Below are 20431 nucleotides of genomic sequence, written 5' to 3'. Positions count from 1 at the left end.
AATATACATTAACAAAGCCAAAAGACTTTAAGGACTGCTTCAATAGTGAAGAGACTCCCGTAACACCACTAAACACCCTCAGACAAGGCCAGATGTACTCAGAGGACCTGACTTTCCCAGCCAGGCCTGTGAGACCTGTTCCGAACCGGATCCATTGTCTGTTGGGAGCCTGCTTTCCCGACACTTCCAACCCGGACCGCTGCACGGCCCGCCTGGCGTGAACAGAGAGCCGGACCTGCGGCGGCCGGAAGTGCCGCGACCGGAAGTGCCGTAGCTCTCCTCTTCCGGCGCCGGCGGAACCGTTGCTGCGGGCCGCGGGAGGCGCGGGAACTGAAGTGCGGCGTGCGGGAGGTGCCATGGCCGCCGGCTGCAGGGTGAGCGATGGGAGCGGGTGGAGCGTTGGGGGTCCCGGCACCGGGGAGCGGGTGCAGCGTTGGGGGTCCCGGCACCGGGGAGCGGGTGGAGCGTTGGGGGTCCCGGCACCGGGGAGCGGGTGGAGCGTTGGGGGTCCCGGCACCGGGGAGCGGGTGCAGCGTTGGGGGTCCCGGCACCGGGGAGCGGGTGGAGCGTTGGGGGTCCCGGCACCGGGGAGCGGGTGCAGCGTTGGGGGTCCCGGCACCGGGGAGCGGGTGCAGCGTTGGGGGTCCCGGCACCGGGGAGCGGGTGCAGCGTTGGGGGGTCCCGGCACCGGGGAGCGGGTGCAGCGTTGGGGGTCCCGGCACCGGGGAGAGGGTGGAGCGTTGGGGGTCCCGGCACCGGGGAGCGGGTGCAGCGTTGGGGGTCCCGGCACCGGGGGAGCGGGTGGAGCGTTGGGGGTCCCGGCACCGGGGAGCGGGTGCAGCGTTGGGGGTCCCGGCACCGGGGAGCGGGTGGAGCGTTGGGGGTCCCGGCACCGGGGAGCGGGTGGAGCGTTGGGGGTCCCGGCACCGGGGAGCGGGTGCAGCGTTGGGGGTCCCGGCACCGGGGAGAGGGTGGAGCGTTGGGGGTCCCGGCACCGGGGAGCGGGTGCAGCGTTGGGGGTCCCGGCACCGGGGAGCGGGTGCAGCGTTGGGGGTCCCGGCACCGGGGAGCGGGTGGAGTGTTGGGGGTCCCGGCACCGGGGAGCGGGTGCAGTGTTGGGGGTCCCGGCACCGGGGAGCGGGTGCAGTGTTGGGGGTCCCGGCACCGGGGAGCGGGTGCAGTGTTGGGGTCCCGGCACCGGGGAGCGGGTGGAGCGTTGGGTCCCGGCACCGGGGAGCGGGTGCAGTGTTGGGGGTCCCGGCACCGGGGAGCGGGTGGAGTGTTGGGGGTCCCGGCACCGGGGAGCGGGTGCAGTGTTGGGGGTCCCGGCACCGGGGAGCGGGTGGAGTGTTGGGGGTCCCGGCACCGGGGAGCGGGTGCAGTGTTGGGGGTCCCGGCACCGGGGAGCGGGTGCAGTGTTGGGGGTCCTGGCACCGGGGAGCGGGTGCAGTGTTGGGGGTCCTGGCACTGGGGAGCGGGTGGAGTGGTCGGGGTCCTGGTACTGGGGAGCGGGGCTCCGGGCCGGTGCTTTGGGTGAAGGGGAAGGCAGGCGTGGGGCTGGGCCGGTGCTGCTGGGCCGTGCAGGGAGCTCAGGGGCTTGGGGCTGTGGGCTGTGGGCAGCAGTTCTAGGTTGATGGGAGGCGTAGTGCTGCAGGCTCCGCAGGAGCAGGGGATGTGGGCATCGTGCTGCCGGAGCTGGGGGCAGAGCTGGGCCTGGCGGAGTTCATGCTGCTGGGTCTTGGGGTGCTGCCGCAGCAGGATTGGTGTGGGTGTGTGTGGGGGCAGCTCCAGGCTGGGGGGATAGTGCGGGGGGGGGGCTCTGGAGCTGGGGAGGGCCGGTGATGGGTGTTGTGGGAGGGTGTCAGCCCCGTTCTTCTCCTTGTTTGAGGAGGCTGGAGTTGCAGTCAGCTCCTGGGGGCAGCAGGGTGTAGTGGGGATTGCCAGGGAAGTAGGGGCTGTGTGTGTGAGAGCGGGGACTGAAGGCTCATCAGCCCATTCTGAAGCCTGGACAGTATTCAGGTGTTCCAGCCGGCCGTAGTGGTTCTCTGTGTGCTGTGTTTGGTTGGTTTCGTTTCTTTTTTTTCTCTTCTCCCTTGACTTCAGGCTTTGTTTGGCCTTTGCAGCAAGGTGCTGGGTAGGGAAATGCTGTGTTTCCCAGCCCTAGGGAAAGGGTAGGGGGTCAGTCTGTTTTCCTGCAGTTCTGATTCTACATGTCTGTTTCAACAGGTGTGTTAAGTCTTGCAAATGTGTCCCTTCTGTGCTAACAGTGGCCTCCTGGCTACACCTGGGCTGAGATGAGCAGCTCTCAGTGGAGCTGAGCTTGACTGCCTGTTCAGGTGGTCACTGACACATGGCTGACCTGTTCCAAAGTCAGCTTTGGGATCTCTGTTCCAGCAGCATGTAAAAACGCATGGATCGCTCATGCAAATCACCGAAGGTCCAGGGGGGTTATCAGCTTGGACCATTTGCCTCTTCAAGTTTGTTGATCCATGTGATGTGCATTTTGTGTTGCATGGTGTTCTTGTCTCTACCTGATGAGTGTGTGGCCTGGCTCACTTGTCGTAGAAGTAAAATAGTTTCATTGTGCTAAAGTGATTATTAATCTATAGTGCTCGGATATTATTGTCTTCTAGGAAGATCCGTCCCTGGAGAGACACTTCAGAGGCCACAGAGATGCTGTCACTAGCGTGGACTTCAGTCTCAATAAGAAACAGTTGGGTAAGTTGTCTCCATGTTTTCATGGCCAGATGGTAAAGGGGTTCTCTGCTTTAGTTAAACAGAGGGAGCAGTGGAGGTACTGAGCTTTACAAGAGAAAAGAGCTTGTTTTCATGATGAAGAGATTTTGGAGATTTTCAGGATGAACCTCTCTCTATGTGCTTTGAAAATGAACCCTGATGTTGAACCATAGGGTGGCAGGTAGCATGCATCCTGCTAGAGCTTTAGGGACATCTACCGTAGCTTATTGTTTCCCACACCTGGCCTTACCATGCAGCTTAAGGCAAAATCTTCCTTTTTCTTCTCAATTTTTCATTTCTCCCCATTAGACAGCTGTCTGTGGTCATGCCAAGGCTTGTGTCCTAGTTACTATTCAGTAATCCACTGTGTGTGCATTGAGGTAGGAATGAGGAGGGGTTTTGGCTCTTGAAGTTGCTGTGTGGCATGGTGGACATTGCTCCGACTCGCAGAGAAGATAAGGCAGAAATGATAATTTTGAGGTATTGGGCACAGTAGGCATGAATACATGGAAATGCAGCTGTCTGGTGGGTGAATTGAGTATGAAATGTAGTTTCAGTATAAGTGGAGGGGAATTAATGCAAGTTTGGTTTTGTGTGCCTTTGTTTTTACTTTGTTTTTCAGCAAGTGGCTCAATGGATTCGTGCCTGATGATCTGGAATATGAGACCTCAGATGAGAGCCTATCGCTTTGTGGGACACAAAGATGCAGTGATGTGTGTTCAGTTTTCACCTTCTGGTCACCTCGTGGCTTCAGGCTCTAGAGACAAAACAGTCCGTTTATGGGTTCCCAGTGTGTAAGTATTTATTCCCTTCGATGTCTCTTGAGGTGTTTTAACTATGGGTTGGGATTTCTCCTTGCTTCTTGGTAGCAGTTCTCCAGCTATGGGACTGGGATCTGTTTGAGGGACAGAAAAAACATTTTATGTGACCGCTGTTATGAAGGACAGGTACTTTGGTTTTGAAATTGCACTGGAAACAAAACTAAAATCCTTTGCAAAGCTTAGCATTAACTTCCTGTGCTGATTAAGAGGTCACTCATGTAACTCATCAGTGGTGAGCTGCTGGATTTTCCTTTTCCCTTTTCTCCCAGTCTGTCTTTCCTCCTAGCAAATCCATCCTTTGCTTCTCTGGCAGTGTTAAGCAAGATGCTGAAACACAAATATAACAACAAAAAGTCCTTGTTGATCAACATCAGGTTTGAGACCTTCAGCTTACCAGTGCTGCACTTTCAATAAAAGGGGAGGGAGAAGCAGCCCCATGGTCTATGGGTGAAGACACTGCTTCCAAAGAATCTGAAACCTTGTGGTGCCCTTCAAGGGCATTATGTTACTGAAGGGGTTAACACCTTCCTGGCATGTGATTTCTGTCTTTGGGATTTCTTTATTTTAAGCCCTGCTCACAGACCTTTGTCGTTTTCTTCGTGAGTGTTTATCAGATTTGGGGATGTTCTGTGGTTTTGGACAGAAGGAAAACTTTTCTGAGAGGTAACCTTTACCGTTCCTTGCCTTCTGGCAGAGAGAGGATTAAATAAAGCTAGGCAGCTGTGACCTTTTCTGAGGAGGGAGGGAATATTGCTGAAGGTATGTAGTATTTTGATTTCCTGGCCTTTACAGGTTTAGTAGTCTCAGTATAAAGCCTGTTCAATCCTAATGGAGAAGAGAGCAAACCACCATGTCTCTTGTTCTCTTCTGCCTGTGAATATGGAGCTCCTGGTAGTACAGTACATGCTGGAGATGTATTTTGGTCCAAGAATCCCATACAAAGAGACCTGCTGGATCTCTAAGCATGCCTTGCATTTATTTGCCAGAGGAATGCCTCTTGCATTCATTTGGAAATTATGGGTAAAAAAGAATAACTGTATGTTGTCTTTTGTCTTGCCTGGCTGGGTGAGTGGTGGCTTGCTCACAGTTGTGCAACATCAGGCATGCTGAATTCAGTTGTCTTATTTCTTGTGTGGTGCTGCATCAAAAGTGTTGAGCTGGAGTATGGGCCAGTACAGGGACAGTTGTGAGGCAGTTGCCTGCTTGGCTTCGTCTAGATGAACTCTGAGAACACTTACCTCTCCCTCACCTGCCTGCAGCAAAGAACCTGGTAACAGTTCAGAATCTCAGCATCTTTTGTATTGCTGTTTCCATAAATACTGTTTTAAACGGTTGAACAAATAAGCAATAGCATTTTTTCCCCTTTATAGGAAACACAGGTTTCCTGTTGGATTGGGCTCTGGTTTCTGGTTGAACTGGAACAACTGGTTTTACTTATGTATCCTGTATAGCTCACAAAGCATCAGTTTGTTTGGGGTTGATCAATATACAATTCCTAATGTAAGCGCGTGCGGTTCTTATAGAAGCAGTGGTTAATAGAAACAGAAGCTTTGTGTTTTCAGGTACATAATATCTTTGCCCCCCTTCTGTGTGGTTTTAAAGTGTTCTTTCCTTCTCTATAGCAAAGGAGAATCTACTGTGTTCAAGGCTCATACAGCAACTGTAAGAAGTGTTAATTTCTCCAGCGATGGCCAGTCCTTAGTTACAGCTTCCGATGACAAAACAGTCAAAGTGTGGGCAGTTCACAGGCAGAAGTTTCTATTCTCACTCAGTCAACACATAAACTGGGTTCGCTGTGCCAGGTGAGTACAGCTTTCTGACAGATGGGGGTTTATCCCTCACAGCAGAGACTGACTATACAGTTCTTCTCAATACATTTGTATTCAGGATGATTCAAGTGTCTTGTGAGTTTTTATGTATATATGCATCTAGGACAAACCCACAGCTTCTCTGTGGGGGAAAAGTTCATTATACTTCTTGAATATGGCAGTGGCAGGTAGTACTATAGATGCCCACAGCAGAGCAGAAAGAATGTTTTTCTGGTGTGGATGATGGTGATTTCTAGTTAGGTACTTTAGTCCTGATCCTGTAAAATATATACCTCTGAAGACATACTATCTGTCTTGTGCAGGAAATATTGAGATAGGAGCTTAATGCATTCTTCTAAGGCACTTGAATGCTGAAGCTTCTCCTGCTGTAGCTTTTATCTTGAGAGTAATTGTATTGCTCTGAATGCTTGTGGCAAAGGTGGCAACTGTTTTGAATTAGGATAGAGAAATAATTGAGGTACGCTTAAACTGAAACGAGTAGGACAGGAGAACTTAAATCGGACTCAAGACATTCCTGAGAGTTATTTTATGTGCTTGTGGCATTAGGGATAGATGAGGACTTATGGCCTGCTTTTTCCTTTTGTTTTCTTTTCCTCAATTTACAGTGACTGGATTTTTAATCTTATTGATGCCAGTGTGGCTTCATGAAGAGTGAGGTGTGTTTACCAACACACCTTCACAGCTGACCAAATCCAGTCGACCACATGCATTTCTTAATTGCTGTAACTCTTATCTTAGATTCTCTCCTGATGGACGGTTGATCGTGTCAGCCAGCGATGATAAAACTGTCAAACTGTGGGATAAAACCAGCAGAGAATGTATACACTCCTTCTGTGAGCACGGGGGGTAAGTACCCAGTGATGCACGAGGACCAGCCTTCCACGATCTCTGAAATGGGGCTGCCTGGTGAATGTACAGCTGGTTTGGTAACTGCAGTCAGAGCCCCTTGCCCTGGCAGACATTTCTGCCTCTTAAAAATATCATTAGCACCTATTACAAAAACAGCCAGTAGAGGATGAGATTCAGAAAGAGCTTCCAGGATTGCTTTGACCCTTTAATGATTTCTCCAGATCAGAACCGTGAGGGTTATGTTTCAGTAGCTGTTCAACATGTCAAGCCTTAGTTTCCTTATGGTTACTTATTTGTGGAGATGCTTAACTTCTTTATTTCTTCTTCCAGCTGTGTTGAGGTCTTTTATTTTGCTCTGAGTTGAAGTAACTTAAAAGAGCAAAAGTGTACTGAGCGGTGTTACCTGAATGCTTTGTTTCATCCTCACACTTTCGAATAACAGGGTTATTCCAAAACCCACTCTGTATTCAGAAAAGCAGCTGTTGAACTGGAATTTTGGGTTTTTCTTTTCCCATGGAGAATATTGATCTATGACAGAAATTAATCTGTCCAGAATCACAAAACAAGCCCTTAGAGGTCTGACACTGGAATCTTCCCGATTTCTTGCTGCACTGATTTTTGTTGAGTACAAAGCTGTGTTCTTTCCAGATGATATACAATGTTGGTAAGACAAATTTAGACATTATTTCTCTAGTGCTCTTAAGAACCTGTTGAAGTATCTTAACTTCCTCAGTGTTTGTTCTAAGAACACTCAAAGGATAATTAATTCTATGCCATTCCTTGTGTGGATTGGGTGAGTTGCTTTTCACTGAAGGTTTTAGTGTACTTATGTGTTCAAAATAAAAATAGACAGCATACAGGTCCAGAAAGGAATTTGATCTCAGCCTCGCTACCTTCCAAGTGATAGTTTTATGATTTTAAGCAGACAGTAAGTTCCAGCTTAAAATGAGTTAAGCAAAGAAAATACATGTCCAGTCTTGTACAGACCACTCTAGAAATCCTGTTAATTTAATAGAAAACATAAATTTTGCAAGCATTAAATGTACACTTGAAAATGTTGTTGTGACAGTTGGATCTAACAGATTTCAGGAGGCTTGTAGCTACAGCTCCTACACCTATCACGCAAAGCCTTGATGATGGTCTGCTTAGATTTAATCCTGCAGTCTACTTTGGATTATAAGGAAGGTCTTAAGTGAAATTCAGCAATATAAATTTTTGGGTTATCTCCTCATTCCTGTAATGTTCAATGCATCGTGATGTAGCTTCGCTTCTTAAAAAGACCTTTTTGAGCTTTACCAAGAGTTGAATGTAAACAGCTGGATTTAACTGCAATTTACAGGTTTGTGAATCATGTGGATTTTCATCCCAGTGGTACCTGCATTGCTGCGGCTGGTACAGACAACACAGTGAAGGTGTGGGATGTTAGGATGAACAGACTTCTTCAGCATTACCAAGGCAAGTTAAGATCACAGAGAAATTGGACCTTTCCACGTGTTCATGTGGATTGTTCTCAAGTCCAGGGACTGCTTCTCTGTCACTTGCTGCCTTTCCAGAAAGGGACTGGGTTAGAACTGCCGGTGGGACCTTTTTTACTCCCAAAATCATGCTTTGCTTTGTGTTAGCTCCAAGACTGATTCTCACACATAGGTGAGAAACACTTCTCTTCTGATTTCTCCTCCTCTGCCCGCCATCAAAAAGCAAAAAGGTCAGATGCTGAAACTGTCCCCTGTTGCAGGTGAGCATGGCTGCTACCTGCAATGTCTCTTGGCTTGTATTCACTGCTCTTGAGATGTGCAGTAAAAAGGATGTGGCCTGTGTTCCTGAATAAGCCTATAGGAGGAGTCAGATGCATTCCAGCAAACCAGAAGGATAAGGTCTTAATGAGAAAACTAGGAAAATTTAACAAAAGAGGAAAATCCGAATGAACCAGTTGCAATGCTGTACGATGATCCTGGTTTTTCCTCTAGTATCTGCTCTGTTTTCAGCTTCTGGAATTAGCTTTGACTTTGGCGTGACTTGCCCAGGTGGGCTTGTTCTTGGAGTAGATTTTATATTTAGGAGTTTAAACCTGTTCTTTTTTCCCCTTAGCTTCCAAATGTCATGTCCTCCCATTACCTGTGCTTGTCAAAGTGATTAGTGCTGCTCGTTGATAGAACTGGATAGGAAAAGGTGCTTTCTCATCCATGCAAGCTTCTTTGAGTTTGGTGGTCCTGTTTTGTGCATATTAGTTTTTTGAGCCTAAGTATGGCTTTTCTTTCCCTTACTGGTAAGAATTTTTAGGGCTGCTGTAATATTTTGGAAATTTATCCATTCTCAAGCACTGTTTCTGGTATAGATAGCTTATTAAACTGAATTTTGGTAGCTTTTCATGAAGAGTGCTTCCTGCGGGCTGGTAAAGCAGATCAGAGGTACTGGACTGGAGCTTGGTGTATTGTTCTTTCTGCCCTCTGCAGCAGATGCTGTCTGTTCCAGCTGAATGCCAGGCAGGAAAGGCAGAGTAGTAAGAGCTTGCAGTTAATTCCTGCAAACTTTGCAAGTTAAGATGCAGATATTGAGTTCTAAATGAAAGCTGTTGGTCCTGCTGCCTTTATGTAACAAAAATTATTTTCTAAGGTGCTTTTGACTGTGTACCCCTTTATTCACAAGGCATTAGAAGAATTTGCAGGATCTCAATACAAGTTTCTGGTTTCTCTTGATAAAGAAGAGCAGAGGAAAGGCAGTGATGTTTAAGGAGCAGAGTTCTTAGGTTTGTCTTCCTTCATAGCGATCTCCTGTGAAAGACTAGAACCTCTTCTGGCAGGTAAGGGCAGTGGGGGTTACTGCCTCAAAGCAAATGCAGATTGTCTGCAGAGAAGCTATTAAGATTATGAAAAACCCTTGGGTTCCATAAAAAAAAGTAAATAAAAGCTCCCTAAAAAGGGGCTGCTGTGGAATAGAAACAGTCAGCAAACTTCAGAATGCTTTCATAGTTCTGCTGTTCTTTTCATCTTTGCATGTAGGTGGCATTACTGTTGTGATCATCTGATCTGACTGTTGAGCACTGATGGTGCCACTACTATGATTGGAACAGGCTTTTCTCCTGGGTAGAAAAAGAATAATCTTATTCTTTATTTCTAGCTTCAGCTTCCTGCTCCTGCAGTGTGTTTTATTGCTGGCTTGTGCGGTGATCCTCAAGTGTATTCTCCCTGTGTAGCCAAGTCAAGCACTCTTTTATCTAATGTAATTTATGTTTCTTTAATTCCTTCCATTATTTTCATGGACTCAAAATCACTCCCAGTTCTCTGAGAGCCAACAAAATCTGATGGAAATCAAATCTTTTGGTGACTGTTGTTCCAATTCATCAGTATTGAACTGATAAAATTAGTGATGAATACTGAATTGTCATTCTTTATGTAGTAAATACTGTGAACTTGTGACCCATATCAGAACTTTGGAATGCTTTCCTGAAGTCTTGTTGCTAAAATAGGAGGTATGTTTAAATACTTGAACAGTGTCAGATTATCTCTATCAGCTTTTCAGCAGTGGCATGATCTGCAGTGTGTCTTTCCAGCCGCAGTATAACTTGGCTCCAAAATCAGCTCTTCCTGCTTTCCACTTACTGCTATTAAATTGTCAGAATCTAATGTGGTTTAGGTTTGACTGCCAGGCTTCTATTTTGTGTTTGGGAATTATATTTCCTCTATATCCCACCTTCACTGAATGGGATTTTAGTCCAACAGCCTTGCTATTTAAGAGATCTTTTCCTGTTACGAGTGTTATTTTTAACAGCTGCTGTGTAAATCCTAATTGTGTGTTAAATTTTGGCTTTTATTACCATTTCTAGTTCAAAGAAATCTAAAATGGCAGTGGTAGCTGTATGCAATCACTTTATGCACCTGTGGCTGCAAACTGATGTGTCTGTAACGTGTTGTGTGGATGGGAGAAAAATCCTGCTCTTCTGAGGGTTTATACCCGTGCCTGTTGGCTAAACCGGGTTGAGTTTTGTGGCTCTCGCAAGTGAAACTCCCATCTCATTCCCACTAGAGGGCATCCCGTCCTTCAGTATGTGCTTGTGTCAGGGGAATCCATTTTAAGGACTGAGTGGCATTGAGGAATTAAGAGCTAAGCAGTCCTGCCGCATGCTCTTGCGTGTCTCAAGTTGGGTTGTTTTCCAGAGCTGATTAGTCTTTTAGAAGTGTTGCTCTTGTTGCCAGGACTTGTTCCCACTGTGACTTCCATAAATGAAAGCTGGAAATAGCAAACTGCAAAACTTTTTGTATCATGTGGGTGTTTTCTAGCAGAGTAAAGTATGCTCTGGTCATGGTAACTGTACAGGAGGAGACAGATGTTTAATCAGTCCTCTGCTCGGTGCTTTCTTGTACAGCACATCATTCCCCTGCAAAAATGGCCAGTGTTTATTGCCTGCCATTTATTCCCTGTGCAAAGCTGGGGAGGGAGCACCTCTTTGCAGGTCTATGGAAACAGCTCTAACCTTTTATTAATTGCTGTTTAAAAAGAAAAATTGGTACTTTCCTCCAGTTCAGATGGGGCTTGGATGTCGTTATCTGTTCACTAGGAACTGTGGCTGTGTCAAGTCCATCCTAACTTGTCTTCTCACTGGTGGTTACTGAGTTGCTGCATTCAGTCAAAGTAGTGTTGTCAGACTTGGGACAGTTGTGTTCAGTCCGTTTACAGGCTGGCATAACTCAGTTTTAGTCATTAACCCCCCAGTACAAGTCTCCTAACTGGCTGTTGTTTTTCCAGAGCTTGGCTGGCAGAAGGGTAGGCTTGGAGCAGCAAGTCAGTGGGAGATGCCACTTGTGCTGAGCTGGGTTTACTGTTTGCAACGCGAATCAAGTGAGGTTGCAGGATGTGTTTGCAAGTGTTTGGAGAGGTGTGTGAATGGTCATGTGGGAGGTATGAGCTGGTTTGGCAGAAGAGAGATGAAGAAATGGCTTCCAACAGCCAAGAACTCCTTGGGCACAGAAGCTTCTACTGATTACATAGCCAGATGCTGTGGCATTTCTTTTCTTTATGAAAAGGTTTTTTTGGTAAAGCTGAACATAGTTTATTCACTATCTGGAAGTTGGAGGATTTGTGATTAGTTTTCTCTGTTTCTGATGTGATTCCTTTCAGGATTTGTCTTAGTTAACAACATATGTTTATCTGAATTTAGACACTAATGGAGTGAGGAATATTAAAAATCACTCAGAATACAATTTTCAAAGGACAAATGTAGTTAGCATTCTTACAAGAGGAAAAACTCCACATAGGCTTTTTCCCTTTCAATACATAGTGTAACAGGGCTGGGGTAGAGGAAGATCTAGCACCAGCAAGAATAACTGTTCAGAAGTTACTTTTGTGAGTTAAGGCTTTCTTCTGTGTTTCTTAATAGTCCAAGTCAAGAGGAGTTACATTCTCAGAACCTGGGCTGAGGTATCTGGTGCTCCCGAGAGTTTCAAAGGTTGATGAGTTCTGGTTTACAGTTGAACTGTTGAGGCTATTTCACATCTCTGCTTCAAATCCACACCTGCAAAACAAATGTTTGCTTCTAGTATCTTTTTCATTCTCACAGTCCCTGCATGTGCCTTCCAAGACTTGGGTGGTGCGGTCAGAGCATTTGCCAGTGAAAACTGAGGCAAAGAAGTCATTCAGAACCTCAGCCTTCTCCAAATCCAGGGTAGCCAGTTCTCCTGATAGCTTCCTTAGAGGACCCACATTGTCCCTAGTCTGTCTTTTATTACAGTGTACCTATAGAATCCATTCCTGTTGTCTTTAATATCCCTAGCCAAGTTTAATTCTAACTGGGCCTTAGCTTTCCTAACCTGGTCCCTAGCTTCCCGGACAACATCCCTGTACTCTTCCCAGGCCGCCTGTCCTTGCTTCCACCTTTTATAGGCCTCTTTTTTCCTTCGAAGTTTCCTCAGGAGCTCCTTATCCATCCAAGGAGGTCTCCTGGCGCTCCTGCTGCACTTCCTTCTAGTTGGGATGCAACGCTCCTGAGCTTGTAGCAGGTGATCCTTGAATATCAACCAAGAGTCTTGGCCCCCCCTGCCCTCTAGGGGTATAACCATGGAACCTTACTAAGCAGGTTCCTGAAGAGGCCAGAGTCTGCTCTCTTGAAGTCCAGGGCAGTGAGCTTGCTGCACTCTCTCCTCACTGTCCTGAGGATCTCAAATTTGACCATCTCATGGTCGCTGCATCCAAGGCTGCCCTTAACATTTTAACATACGGTTTGGTTTTGAAGTGTGCATTAGACTCTTAAAGGAGTATAAATTCAATTGGAGGGGGGTGCATTAGGAGTAGTAGATTCAAGATACCAGAACATTTGGAGAGCATATTGTATAACTAAGAATAGTTGGATTGTTAAAACTCTTCAAGCGTGATCTCAATGTCACATAGGCTCAGAAAGCTGTATGTATGTAAAGTGCTGCGTGTTTTCATAAAACAGGCTGCTGAACGTATTTATTTAAGTTTGGGGAGGGGAAAAAAAGAAAAGCCCTACAAGTAAATGTTTAATGTTATAGTGAACTTAGGGGTAGTTTGACTCTCTTCATAAAGTATTTTCTTTAGCTCTTTTCAAAGTAACTCTTGGGCTTCGTCTTCACACAGCAAGGATTGCTTTAGACAATCAAGAGTGTGAACTTCCAGTTTCCATACTAGCTTTAAGATTTTGGTGAGACAAATTGGATGTCTGAAGAAATAATGCTTATACTGGCCCATTCTCAAGTTGCTGGTTCTTTTTCCTACTTTCTCTTAAATCCACTCTTGGTTCAAGTTGAGTAGTAAGCCAAAAGAACCTGTGCAATGCCAACTTTGAGTTTGCCTTTCATTGTAATTTGTCTTCTCTGTAATGTACTACCATATAGATTTTAGTCTAGAATGACGTGGGAGTGAAAACAGCAGCTCCACAGTAGTAAAATATGTCAATGTCCAGCTCTCTCACAGAATCCTATAGCTCACTTGGGTATAGAGTTACATCTGGGGGCTATGCTGGAAGCTTTTGGAGCCTTAAATCTCCCAGAATAATTGGCAAAGCTTCCTTTTTCCTTTCAATAAACTAATTCCTATTTTTACAAGAATTGAGTGCTGCCCTTGTTCTCTGGTGCTTTGAAGAGTTTCTGTGGAATGTTTCCCCCATGATAATTTTCCTGTTAAACTTTATAACAGAAAATTGAAATATGGTTGTACTTTATTTTTTCTTTTCCTTGGGCTTATGTAAACCAGTCTCAGTGACTATTATATATGTTTTTTCCACCCTCAGTGCACAGTGCTGTGGTAAACAGTCTTTCCTTTCACCCCTCTGGAAACTATCTGGTTACTGCTTCCAACGATTCAACCCTTAAAATTCTGGACTTGCTAGAAGGAAGACTTCTGTATACTCTTCATGGTCACCAGGTGAGGCCAAGCCTTTTATAGAGTAATGTATAAACCCATCACAAACTGGGCAGAGCTGTGCTTCAGCCTTTCATTCTTTGTGGCCTTTCAGAATCCTTTGAAAACCTCCTTGCATAAAATTACGATGATTGTACTACTGATAATCTTTGAGATCATCACTGTTTTGAAAGGAAGGCCTGTGGGAAGGGAAGGAGGGAAGGCAGGGGTGGAGGGAATGAGAAACAATAAAGGGAGCTCCAGTATTGAGGATGCAAGTCTAAGACCTAAGGGGCATAGGCAGAGCTGTGCCTTAGACCCCATACTTTGGATCTGTCACGTGCTCTCTGTGCTGCAGCTCTGATTGCTTCTCTAAAGTGGTGCAAATAACACTTGGCCTCTGACATGTTGTGAGGATAAATGCTATTCACCTGACAGGGGATGTAAGGACAGTAGTGGTAAAGTGGAGGAAACCTTTTTTGGGATGGGATTTAGGAACATGTTTCTATTTTGTTAATGGACTGAATTAAATAATTGAAGGTTATAAATGGTGCTGGTTAGTTAATTTTAACTGATTGGCCTATTAGTATTATGCTGCTGGATGTGTTGCTTGTAAGGTTAATTATATGACTGCTTTGAACTCTCTTTTTAAATGTTACATGAAAATGAATAGACTAATTTCATTGTCAATAATCAGTGGGGCTCAAGGGCGGGAAAAAGCAGACATGGTTTAAAGCTTCCCTTTCCAAAGGGACAAAGAGAACAGAAATTAACCTGCTTGTCCATGTGAAAATGGGGACTGAATCTTAAGGCATCATAAGTACCTGGGGAAAATTGCAGCCTGAAGCTGTTGTGGGTGGTGGGGATGGTTCTGGGCAATAACGGTAGTTGCGTAAGCTGCAAACCTGATAATTCTGCCTTCTTGTGGCTTTGTTTAATGACTGCTTTGTCTGATGTCTAAAAAGCAGAGTTCTGTAACGTCCCTTTTGCTGTGTATTGTTAAGCATTTCTTCTTTTTTGCAATATTAATGGAAAAATAGGACAACCTCATACAGCTCTACTTCATTGAAAGATGTCATTAATGCTGAAAAGAATAGGGGCAAGGTAACAAATGCTGATTATCCTAACACATAACCCTTGACTGCATAATACTTGCTTACTTTGAAAACTGGACTAAGCAGATACTCAATCAGGTAGGGACTGTAAAGCTTTTAACTTTGTCTTAATCTTGTTTTCCTATTTGTCTTTTGTGTCAATTTGCCAAGCGAGTTCTTGGGGAAGTAAGAAAAGGGTAAGTGTGGAGGACCAGGGATCTGTACACCTTTCACCCTTGCATCGAGGCGGGATGTCCTTGTTATTGTTCAGCAGGAGCCTGAACTTGCTTTCTATTTTCCTTTCTTCTAAGCTGTAGGCTACACCTCACCGAGTGCAGTGGCATATAAAAAAGAGTTTAGCTCCGAATGAGAGTTCAAAACTGATTATGGTGATGGAGCTCTTCAGAATTAGACAGTGGAAAGTCCCTTTAGGCTGATGCAGTACTTCGGGCTTCTATAAAACAGTGGTTTGTGTTCAGAAGCAGAGTTCAAGCTCCACATTTCCCCACCACCACTGTTTCAGATCAGTCAAATAAGGACTGCCACTCTCTCCTAACTGGCACTGGGAATGCTTTGTCAGTGGCACAGCTGTACGGTAGTTGCCATTGTGTGATTACACCTCCTTCAGTTTGGAAACATGTAGAAGCATAAAAGTGGCTGGTAGTGTTTTCTGCTTGTTTTTAAGTGTATTGCACCAAGATGGCAGTGGAACCAGTCCCAGCACAAGCCTGGCTGGCATTCCCTCTGCTGCCATGTGCTGTACTGTTGTGGATTAGTTCTTTTAATGCCTGATTTAACAAACACCGTACTCTTCCACTAAAAGTATACGATAACCTGTGCTTCGTTCGCAGTAAGCAGTTGGTAGTGACAATAGACCTTGGTTTCATCAGGAGCTACTGGGATGGATTCTGGCACTGGCTGCTTCTGTAGCCTGCTCTGCTCAGACAAATCCAGGCTACTTAATGCTGAGAGCTTTTTTCCCCCCCTCTGTTCTCACTGTGGTGGCTGCTAGTATCTCCAAGTGGCTAAAAATGAAGTGGGTGTGGGTTTTTTGGTCATTAAGATCTGCCTTTCAAAGCAAGAGGTACAGGTTAGTCACTAAGTGAACAGCCTGTTCTGGAGACATTCTTAAGTTGTGACTGTGGGGGTGAATATCCTGGTTGAGACTTTGCTCCTCCTCTGACAGCTGAGTGCTGTTAGGTTGTTCTGGGAAGGCTGCGAGTGGACACTTGAAGGAAAAAGACTTAAGGTCCTTTAGGCGTCCATTGACGCAACTGCTGGAGTGCCAGGAATTTGTTAGCAGCTGATTAGCTGTAGTTTATGTAAGGAGGATGGCCAAGTTTACATTGCTGTCTTTAATTGTAATGGAGCTGGCCCCCTTGTAGCAGAAGGACTGTTAGAGACAGGAGTTTGCAGCTTGGAGCTGACATTTTGCAGCTGCAGAGTATCATTCTGTATTGTGCTGCATAGTTTAGTTCTGGAGTGCTTCAGGCTGTGAAGTACTCTTGCCTAATTCCATACAGATGACACACAGGGTTGCTATGCAAGTCCACCTCTGTTAGAATCATCATCGAGGAACAGAATGTTTTAGGACCTGTAAGTCACCTCTGAAGGGTTCCTAGAGGCAAGCAGGTACATACACAGGGCTCAGCTGCCCTTTGGGTGGTTTGATGAGGGTGTTTCCAGAGTGAGTCCTTGGTGGAATGGCAGTTCTCAGTAAATATTTAGAATACATTTGCATTGTTATGTTTATAAACAGGAAGACACAAAATGCTAAGTTACTATTCCCCAAGCAATCTTGACTTGAACTGTGAAATAACTGCACTTTACCTACCTGGGTGGCATAAGCACACTGCTTCGCTGGCTGACTAAAGAGCAAGATCTGAGCAGGTGCACAGGAAGCAAATGTGCTCCTTTACACTCTGCTGCCAGCTCTGCCTGGGTGGCATTAAACATCCCTGAAGGCCTAGTCCCCTTTGAAGGGTGTTGAGGACATCTCAGGGCTGCACAGAACTGGACCAACAAAGGCAGAGAATGGTGTATTGCAAACAACAAGCAATTGACTTTAGAATAGGTATTCAAAGAAATGAGTGCTCTCTTCTTTCCTTGTGGTTTTTCTTCAACTGAAGCTGTCAGCAGTTTAAAAGCTACCGAAGATTCATTTATAAGGTGCCAGTGTAAATTTTCCCTGTTAGCTGCAGTCTTTACTCCCTGGTGAAGGAGGGTGCAGACGTGACAGTCTTGCTCTGTGCTTGACAGAAACGGTCAAAGTTCAGTGGACTGGGAATCCTTGTGACCTCCTTGTCAGAGGTTTTCTGCATGAAAACATCTCTTGTTGCCATCTCAGTCCCCTGTGGTTTTTTCCCCTTGGTTCCTTTTCTCTCCTTTGTGTTATCACCCTTGTTGTGCAGTTCCTAGGAATTGGACTGATTTAGCTAAACGTTTTTCTTGTACTTGATGTTGGAGATGCAGATTCTTTCCACAGTCCCTATAGCTTTCTGTTCCATCCCTACTTCAGGACAATACACAGTTCTGTCCTGCACCTCTTGATGTGCAGTGACTGTGCTGACACCTTTATCCTCATCTCCACATTGTCTTCAGGGTATTTGTGTTTAGTTCAACTATTTGTATCCTCCAGGTATGCCTGGTTCCAGCTCTTGGTACCTCCCTCACTCTCTTACCTACTTCTTCTCTCGTATGTATTCATTTCTCCTAGGACTTAACAAGTAGATAAAAATCTACTTGATCCCACTTGTCTCTTCAGCTCCCTTCCTCTCTGCCTCTCCTTTCATTGTGCAGACTGTGCGTCATTAAATACTCTCCTCTGGTTTATACCTGGACCCTCTCCAGCCTGGCACTTGTTCTGTTGTGCTGAAGCCAGTATTAGCTCTGTTCCTAGCTGAAGCTTGTGAGTCTGACCTCTCTTGACTTGAATTGACTGTTGGTGTTGGCCCTGCTGTCCTTGAAATTGTGTGTCTTCTGTGCTCCAGCAGTTCTCTGGGGGAGGAAATGGTGTTCAGGAGGGCTGTGATTGTCAGCCTGTTATTTATAGCTGCTACACATTCAGCTGCTACCTGCATGCAGGTATGACTGCCTGCTCCAGGCATAGTTCCCTTTCTCCAAACTCAACTCTTGGCCTTTCTCTTAAGTGTTTATTTCAGAGATACCTATTTTTATCTCTGCCTTTGAAAGCTTTGTGTTCAGGGGTGCTATTCCTGCTGTCTCTTGTCATCCGTGTGTCAGCTGTTAGCATCCTGCCAGTCACACAATTCAGTGTTGGAATCTGTGTCCTGGCTTGAGATCCCAGCTCTTTATAGGTGTTGAATGTATTTGAGCCATTCAGATTAGTTCTGAATATCTTTTTTTAAGGCCACACTTAATATTTGGTGTGAGCTGGTCAACCTGGGAATTGCTAGGGCACTAAAGGCCTTGTGATCACTAGCCTTCTTCTGAAGGAAGTGGGAAAGCAAGAAGGTGTAAGTGCTATCTTAGAGTGTAAGTGCTATGCTTACCTATCTTAAGGAAGAAGCCCTTTACTGTAAGGGTGGTGAGGCACTGGAATGGGTTGCCCAAGGAAGTTGTGACTGCTCCATCCCTGGCGGTGTTCAAGCTCAGGTTGGGCAGAGCCTTGAGTGACACCGTTTAGTGTGAGGTGTCCCTGCCCATGGCAGGGGGGTTGGAACTGGATGATCTTGAAGTCCTTTCCAACCCAAACTATTCTATGATTCTATCTCTGGGGAGTAGCCTGCACATAAATTAGATCATGTAGCATCCTGTGCCCTCACCCTTCTTACCTATATGCAGCTACGAGTGAGATGTTGCCTGGTGCCTCAGTTACCATGGCATGGTGGTCTGACCTTGTCCAAATTTTGTTCATTGGGAGCACTGCTGCAAAGGACTAGGTTTGAGTCTGTTATTGTTCCTTCTGTCTGGCTTCCTCATTGTCTCCAGTTTCTTTGGTGTATCCAGTGTGTAAGGAGTTTGCTCTTTCAGGGCTCCCTGGGTAATCTTCAGCTGGCCTGGTTCTCTTTCACTAGAGGAGGTAAGTTGAGTATTGATTAGTGGCAATATTCTTCACTCAGTTCTTCCAGAGGATAACTTCTTGCTCTTTTCTGTACTTTCCTTCAAACCTTCTGCAGCTTTCTCCCATTATCACCAAATGATTATAATTTCAAACTCTATTTGAAAGGCACAAAAGCTCAACAGTCCTCGTGTTGTTGGCCTGCTGAGGACTAAATAAGAGAGTTCCTCACTGCTGACATAGCGTATCTCATTGTCCAGTCCCTTCTTTCTGCAGCTTGCTGTTTAATCCAAGGCAAGAAGCTGGAGGAATTTAGGGATTGGTGCTACCAGTTTGTGTGCAGCACAGTGCAGATGCAGAACTGGAACTTCTGAACCCCCAGGGAGCACTGATACAAGAGCATTTGTATCCTGCCTCAGAAACAGGAATAAAGTGATGCTTTAGAAGGTTGCTGGATACTATATGTCCTAGTGGCGTGGAAAATAAGTGTAAAATTCTCCCTACAACTTGTATAGAAGAATATGCAACTGCTGCTTTTTGACTTTTATAACACAAATAGTAAGCTTAAAGGGAGGGGAAAAATCTGAAGGAAAACTTGGATTCCTTTGTCTCCAAACACGTACTTCTGGTCCAGGAGTGCATCAAGAATCTGTTGGATGTCTGCTGTGCTTACCTGGAATAAATGGGAGTTAGGTTGTGTCTGATCCCTGGCAAGTGTAGCTCTGTTTTTGTTTTGTGTGTTTATATGAAGCAAACTGTGGTTTGTATGTTGCTATAGCAAAGCTGTTACATCCGGGCAGAGTGCTGTGAGTGGATGTAGCAAAAATACTTTTCACTTAATTTATGGCAACAAATCTGTAGAGGATGTTGTGTCTGCAGCCTTGTTTGTTCACCTTCTTTCCATTTATAAAGGCACATTCAGTCTTTGATACAGTTTTCTGTTTCGGAAAGAATGTGTTCTGTTGAACTTCCCCCCCCTCCCTTCAGAATGCCAGGACTTTGGAGTTGGTTCATTGCCTGTTTTGGTGTGATTTGTACTGTGTTATATTTTGTCTAAATACACTGAAATATTGAGCCTGAAGCAAATAATCTGGTGAAACACTGCTCCCCTCCAGTATTCCTCACTTGTGCTTGTTCCTGAACACTTTGTCTTAATGTCTTGAAGGTTTGTTTCAGTTCTTTGTGCCCTCCCAGCTCTGCCAGGTTTATTACAGAGTGCAGCTTCTGGATCCTCAGCTCTGACACCTTTAATATTCAGCACCATGCAGTTTCCTGACTATCTGCTTGGTTCTGCCCTTTCTTACTGCCTTTGATTTTTTTGCATTTGCCTTTTTCTTTTGGCTTTTGCATTATTTTTTTATTTTTATTGTCTTCATTCCTGACAGTGTGATCAGAGAGCCAAACTGCTGGGAAAGGCAGTGGTGCAGAAACATGCTCTGTCTCAGCTGGTCAGTGACTGTGTCTTTGGTTTGAAATACCTGCACTGTGTAGTGCTGTGTTAGTTGCCCAAGCTCAGTCACGCTAATGCCTGCACATGCAGTTTGAAGTTGTTGCTATTAGGAGGCCTCAAACCATTCTGAAGTCATGGCAGGGGAAATGCTAATATGGAAATACCTTAATGTGTTTTAAGGAAGCTAAGACTCTTCACACTGGCAGTGACCACATCAGGGCTCTTGTTTTGCTGGCACAAGGGTCACACCAGGCTGTGGGACACAGGTTGCAGTGAGA

At 45.6% G+C, this 20431-nt stretch overlaps 1 protein-coding gene across 1 annotated transcript in view; it reads left to right on the top strand.

The window, feature by feature from the left end:
* Positions 1-298: 298 nt before the first annotated feature.
* Positions 299-20431, top strand: part of POC1A (POC1 centriolar protein A) — a 56485-nt gene continuing 36352 nt past the window's right edge. The window contains exons 1-7 of the mRNA XM_061347025.1: positions 299-374; positions 2634-2718; positions 3359-3530; positions 5180-5359; positions 6125-6232; positions 7575-7690; positions 13479-13612. Of these exons, the coding sequence (XP_061203009.1) occupies positions 357-374; positions 2634-2718; positions 3359-3530; positions 5180-5359; positions 6125-6232; positions 7575-7690; positions 13479-13612 (813 nt within the window). The 5' untranslated portion in view covers positions 299-356. The remainder of the gene's footprint in view (positions 375-2633; positions 2719-3358; positions 3531-5179; positions 5360-6124; positions 6233-7574; positions 7691-13478; positions 13613-20431) is intronic.

The sequence above is a fragment of the Neopsephotus bourkii genome, unplaced genomic scaffold, assembly GCF_033783945.1.
Source record: "Neopsephotus bourkii isolate Nb327-2 ecotype Australia unplaced genomic scaffold, CSIRO-AGI_Nbou_v1 NB_284, whole genome shotgun sequence".
In the NCBI taxonomy this organism is placed as follows: Eukaryota; Metazoa; Chordata; class Aves; order Psittaciformes; family Psittacidae; genus Neopsephotus; species Neopsephotus bourkii.
Note: the sequence above shows the minus strand (reverse complement) of the source record. Positions and strands in the feature narration are given on the sequence as shown.